This window comes from Euprymna scolopes, chromosome 2 (assembly GCF_053919585.1).
Source record: "Euprymna scolopes isolate OS-2025 chromosome 2, ASM5391958v1, whole genome shotgun sequence".
In the NCBI taxonomy this organism is placed as follows: domain Eukaryota; kingdom Metazoa; phylum Mollusca; class Cephalopoda; order Sepiida; family Sepiolidae; genus Euprymna; species Euprymna scolopes.
In genome coordinates this window covers 17,328,974-17,335,938 of record NC_136483.1, presented here as the reverse complement: position 1 = coordinate 17,335,938, position 6,965 = coordinate 17,328,974, and the positions used below count along the sequence as shown (strand labels likewise).

Sequence of the window (6,965 nt, the reverse complement as noted above, 5' to 3'; positions counted from 1 at the left end):
TGCTGTACCGTACTTATCAACTTTTGGTACTGTGGGTCATGACATCCTGCTGCCTTGATGGTGCCTGGTGATGTGATCGCTACATTGTCATTGTACCCAAATGTTGATATGAGAGCAGTAGATTCAACTATGCTATTTTTTTTTTTTTTTTTTTTTTTTATTGCAGTTTTCGGATTCTGAAGTGTCTGATTTGGAAGGCTGGAAGGGAAATACGTCAAGGAGGGCGTTCATCCCAGCCGTTGGGTTACGGGAGAAAGCATCGGGCCCCCTATGCCATTTCCCATGTTGTATGTTGAAGTGGTATCTCAGGGTTTTTTCCTTCAATCTAAACAGTCGGGGTTCTGGATCTTGCTTAAATCTCTATCACCAAACAGGCCCTTCAGTGGCTCGTGATCCGTCACCACTATGAGATTAAGGCAACCCATAACAAACACACAGCATTTTTCTAACGCCCATGCGATTGCTGCTGCTTCGCCTTCTATCGGCGTGTACCTGCGCTCTGCGTCAGTGCAAAATCTGCTACCAGCGAATACCAGGTGCCAACCTTCTGGGCAGCACACGGGGGCTTTTTCCATGGTACATGAACAGTGTTTCTGAAGGAGCAGGAAGCGCATTCCTTCTTTGCTCCAATCAGGGGCTAGGCAAGTGGTTCGATTCTTGTCAAATGTTGCGACACCCTTACGAACAAGGTCGACAATGGCTTGTTTCGACTGCTTGAATGCATTCTCAAGGTTCTGGTTCCACGTGAAATGCGAGTCCTTTTTCACAAGATTGCAGAATGGTAGCATTACTGGTCCTAGCGAGTATGCCCAGGCTACCTGATTGACAAGCCCAAACCAGGATCTTGCGTCAGTGATGTTTTTTGATACTGGGAAGTTGGATATTGCGTCTAATATTGGTTCCGAGGGGTTATCCCGGAGGGTGTAATTTGGAGGCCGCCAAATTGCACAACAGGGAAAATTGCCTTCCTTGTCTTCTTCCCATCCAACATTTCTAGCGGCTAACCAGTATGGTATAAGGTAGACCTATCATCAAACGCCTTCTTTCAGAGCATTACTACTGACTTTTACTAAGTAGAATAATTAGTTAAAAAAAAATTTATTTTTTTATTTTATATATTTTTTTTTAATAAAAACATTTTTTTATTTTTTATTTATTTTTTATTCTTATTTCCTTATTTATTATGAATCTTAAATCAGAAAAACAACCCGGGACAAGTGGACCGACAAAACCTGGATGGGAAATAAGACTAGAAAGCCAAATACAGAAACATAAAAAAGAAACCAAAATGATTAATAGAAAGAAAGCAATGCGGAAAAAAAGGAATATTGGAAATGTAACTGCCAGGGAGAGGCTAAACAAGAAACATGAAGGACTGGACCAAAAGAATAAAAGCAAAAGAGGCGAGATTGAGACGATTTAGATATAAATCTGAACAATGCAAACAAAACAGAACATTTGAAACTAATGAATGCCAATACTACCAAAATGTGAACGGAGGAAAAACAAAAACAGAGCAACCAAATTCAACAGAAACAAAACTCTACTGGAGTAACATCTGGGAAGAGCGACGAGATCACAATAGAAATGCTGAATGGCTGAAAGACATGAAAGAAGAGTTACAACAAATCGAAGAAGGAACAGTGAATGAAATCAGCAAGGAAACCCTAAAGAAAACATAGGATCTACAGCTGATGTGCTAACAGTTATATCACATAGGATTAGTGAATATCTCGACAAAGGCTTCCTTTTTAGGGCAATTGCTCTTGACATATCAAAGGCCTTTGAAAAGGTTTGGCATAAGGGCCTACTTCACAATATTTCCAGCTACGGTATAACTGGAAATGTTTTCTCAATAATTAAATCTGATAGGTTTATAAGAGTAGTGGTTGATGGGCAGCAATCAGAGGCCTACAGTATTAATGCTGGAGCACCTCAGTGGTCCATCCTGGGCCCAACTCTCTTCCTGGACCCAACTCTCTTCCTGGGCCAAACTCTCTTCATGATCTACATCAATGATCTCCCAAAACACATACTTAAATCATTCGTTGACATCTCTGCTGATGACACGATCATCTATGGCAACACATCAAAGGCCGTAAATGACAAGGTTCTCTCTGATTCCCTCTTCTCTGATCTTGAGCGCGTGGTTCAGTGGGGGAAGAGATGGCTGATTACTCTTAATGCATCTAAAACCAAGCTCCTAACTTTACATCATCAACGCTCTGTTCCTCATCTAGCATCAATTGAAATGGATGGATCTCGTCTTGGTGAGGCTTCATGTTTTGGCAAGCTCCTGGGTTTGACCTTTACTCCTGATCTGAAATGGAACACGTATATCAAATCTGTTGCCAAGGACCCTGGGAAAATGGTGGGATCCTTCTACCGTTCCAGAAGATATCTCACTACTGATGCAATTCTCTATCTCTATAAAAGCCAATTACGTCCAAAGATGGATTACTGCTGCCACATCTGGGCTGGAACTTCAAAAAACAGCCTATCCTGCCTTGACAAAGTACAAAATAGACTTCGTGGCTTAGTGAGGGATGCTCTCTTCTCTTCCCTGCAACCTCTCTTCTGTGGAAGAGAGGTTGTGAGCCTATCTTTGTTTTATTGTTATTTCCATGGGAAATGCTCGTCCAAGCTCCAATCTCTGGTCCCCCCTCGCCAATCCTTCATGATAAACACCTGTCTAGCTAAAACCACTGTCAGTAATTTCCCCCACACTTTATCTGTGCCTAATGTAGATTCCATGAACATAGCTTTTTTCTGAGAACTGCATGCCTGTGGAATTCTTTTCCATTTGCCTGTTTCCCACCTGACTACGGTCCTGGATATGACCTTAAACTATATCCAGTGGTGAGGCCCCAGCTTGTGGGCTTGGGGGAGTGTGGAGCCACCCTTTAATTACCATTGCTCCCAGGTCCACTCTGACCCGGAGTGGTAGTACTTGTTAGGGTCCCAACTATGGGTTGAATAGAAACCGATGTGAAAACAACAAATATATTCTATTAAAAAATTTTTTCTTCAAAATCTTTGGATTCGGTATTAAATACCCCGAAAAGGGTTGATATGCCGTAAAACAAAAACAACCAACCAACCCACCTGACTACAACTTGGACGTCTTCAAGTCCAATATAAACAAATCAAATCTCCAGTACCAACTATTACTACGATATTATCCCAGTGATTATTGTACACAAAATAACCCTTGTCCCCGAGTGGATTCCGGGCCTTGATAAGTGGTGATCCCCATGTAAAAAAACAAAAATAGGAAAAATGGCAAACTGGAGAGCACCAGGGCACGACGGGATAAATGCATACTGGTTCAAAAAATTCACAACCTTACACGAAAGGCTAGCCCGAAACCTGAGAAGATGTATACAGGAAGCAAGCGTATCAGACTGGATGACAAAAGGTAGAACCACACTGCTACAGAAGGACACGGAGAAAGGAACCGTCCCCAGCAATTATAGGCCAATCACGTGCTTACCCACCATGTGGAAGATACTGACAGCACAACTGAGGGAACAAATCTACCACTCACTGAATAACTGTGGACTCATCCCCAAGGAACAGAAAGGATGCCAAAAAGGGAAAAGAGGAACACATGAGCTGCTATATGTTGATCAAAAGACCCTAAAGGAGGTAAAAAGGAGGAGGAAAAATTTAGCTATGGCATGGATCGACTACAAAAAAGCGTACGACAGGATCCCCCAAGCATGGATAATAGAATGCCTAAAAATGTATAAAATACCAAGCGGGATCACCAACGTAATAGAAAATGCAATGAAAACATGGAGACTGGAACTGACAGCTGATGGACAACACATAACAGAAATTAACATACAAAGAGGCATCTTCCAAGGAGACTCATTATCACCATTACTGTTCATTATAGCCATGATGCCCTTGAATAGTATTATGAGAAAGTGTTGGATACAAGTTCCCCAATACAGAGGAAAAAATGAACCACATAATGTACATGGACGATCTGAAACTTTTTGCAAGGATCGAAAAGGAGCTAGAGACACTAATTAATACTACTAGGATCTTCAGCCAAGATATCCAAATGGAATTTGAAATGGAAAAGTGTGCACTACTAGTTATAAAAAAGGGAAAACTGGAAACGACAGAAGGCATGGAACTACCCAACCAAACAGAAATGAGGGCACTAGGTGAACAAGACGACTATAAATACTTGGGAATTCTGGAAGCGGACACCATCAGAGCAACAGAAATGAAAGAGAAAATTGGAAAGGAATATCTCAGGAGAACAAGAAAACTCCTGGAAACTGAATTAGATAGTAGAAACCTAATAAAAGGTATAAATACATGGGCAGTATCACTAGTAAGATACTCTGGACCGTTTATAGGATAGACAAAAGAAGTACTGACACAGCTCGACCAGAAAACCAGGAAACTCATGACCACTACACCCAAAGGACAATATTGACAGACTCTACGTGAAAAGGAAAGACGGTGAGAGAGGACTGATATGTATAGTAGACTGTGTGAAGGACACAAAAAAAGAACTAGAAAAATACATAATGCAAAACACTGAAAGGATAATTATGGCAGCGAGAGACACGGAGAAAATCAACAAAACAGAAAACAGAGAGACAAATGACAAAACCAGAAAAGAGAAATGGGAAGAGAAACAACTCCATGGAAGATTCATAAGAATGACAAAACATGAGAATAACAAAAACACCTGGACATGGATGCGAAAAGGACATATAAACTGAGAAACTGAATCTTTAATAATTGCAGCACAAGATAACTCAATAAGAACCAACCATATCAAAGCAAGAATCGATAAAACACAAGAAAACAGCAAACGCAGACTCTGTGGACAATGAGACGAAACGATAAACAATATAGTAAGTGAATGCAGCAAACTGGCCCAAAAAGAATACAAAAACAGGCATGACCAAGTGGGGAGGGCGGTACACTGAGAATTGTGCAAACGGCTGTATTTTGAGTGTACAGATAAATGGTACAAGTATAAACCCGCAACAGCACTCAAAAACGAGAACCACAAAATCCTATGGGACATGGACATACAGACGGACAAACCCATCCAAGCAAGAAGACCAGATGTCGTAATAATTAACTAGAAAGAAAAATCCTGTCAAATCGTAGACTTTGCTGTCCCAGCTGACCACAGGGTGAGTATGAAAGAAAAGGAAAAATGAAGCAAATACACAGAACTAGCCAGAGAGTTAAAAGGGATTTGGATGATGAAGAAAATCAAAATAGTACCGATAATAGTAGAAGCACTAGGAACAATTCAGAAAAACTTGGAAAAAAGAATGGCAGAAATTGGAATCAGAGGAATAGCTGCAAAAATACAATGCCTAACGATAATGAAAACGGCTGAATTATTAAGGAAAACCCTTGAATGTGGAGAATAACACAAGACATATAACGAAGAAACGTTACAGGGAATAAAGAACACCGAAGCTGCAGATCTACAAGTTCTACACCCCCCTCATGCATCCCCTCCATTGTTTCATCACCATTCCCTCCAATAGAAAAGTGATACCAAAGAGTCGAGAAGGGTCAAGGAGGATGGAAAAACTGAGGAGGGAGCACTGGCCAGACCTCTGCTGGACAAGCGCAAAGAGAACTGGGATCTTGGGGAGGCTTAGTGCCACTCAAATTCCAGTATAAATCAATGGCCACTGCCAGCGAGAAATCAATCGTAAGAGGCTATTGCGATGATGTAAATTTATTTGCAAATGCTATCGAAGGAGGTGGAGAGAGCTGGACGTCTGAGGAGACTTGTTGTCACTCAGCTTCCAGAGAACATCACAGGTCTCCAATCAGATCGTTTGTTGACGTGTGAAAGCTCCATGTGAACCAATAATAACAATAATAATAATAACAATAATACGGTGACTCGTTCGACTGGTAGTATTCGTGACACCCTGCACTGAAGAATCCCGAAAGGATGAAACACTAGTGTCTGTAGGTATTTAATTATTATAGTAAAAAAAATAATTATAAATATATATATATATATATATATATATATTGTTGACTTACACCAAATCGAAAATGTTCTACAGGTCCAAATACCCTATATATAAAATTTCAACTCTATAGACCAAATATCCAGAGAGGAGTTTGGTAGAAACTTTTCACACACACACACACACACACACACACACACACACACACACACACACACACACACACACCGACAATGTCACTTTTATAGATATGTTAGCAGGCCGCCTGTATTACCCAGTCGTAAAAAATGCTAAAATATGATATTGTGATTAATGCAGATTTCATATTTATTATTATATTATATTGGACCCAATATATAGTAATGATTTTAAAAGTTAAAAAAAAAATGACTCATACGTTACCACTGAGAATTGAAACCAAAACGTTTAGCTTATGATTTGCTTTTTCTTTGACATTAATGCCTGAGCTATGAAGACATGTTTGCTGCAAGGCTAAAAATTAAAACATATAGCTATTGTGTTACGCATGCATATTCGTAATGCCATCGTTCGACCATCACCTGGCACATTCCATTTTTCTAATTTTCACACTTTTGCACCGATGTTCCCCGGTTAAAACCCAATTTTAATGTTTCGCATGGGTTCGAATACCCTATATTAAGTTTCATGTCTGTAGACCAAAAACTGACAAAGGAGCTTGGTAGGCAAAAGTTTTTAAACGATTATATATATATGCACACATAAATATATATATAGAGAGAGGTTTGTTTTCCCTGTAAACTTTTTACGCAAATATTATGCAAGTATAAATCATGTAGAATATCTGCATGAATATAATTACACGTAATAGTTAACTAAAGATGATCATCCCATAAGAAAACCGTAAAAACTAATAGGGAATTAATTAAAATGAATGTTTAAAAGAATATGCAAATTAGCTAGATCTTTTGCAGATGAATCTTGCAGTTGTATTTGTTTTTAATAAAT

The 6,965-nt window shown here is 39.6% G+C and overlaps 1 protein-coding gene across 1 annotated transcript; it reads right to left on the bottom strand.

The window, feature by feature from the left end:
* Window positions 1–320: 320 nt before the first annotated feature.
* On the bottom strand, window positions 321–788 carry LOC145303224 (uncharacterized). Its single transcript, XM_080144695.1, has one exon. The coding sequence runs from the start codon at window positions 786–788 to the stop codon at window positions 321–323; it is 468 nt and encodes a 155-aa protein (XP_080000821.1).
* Window positions 789–6,965: the final 6,177 nt, after the last annotated feature.

Excerpts from the sequence above, each read along its gene's own strand:
- LOC145303224 (XM_080144695.1), bottom strand. The coding sequence starts at position 788 with ATGCTACCATTCTGCAATCTTGTGAAAAAGGACTCGCATTTCACGTGG.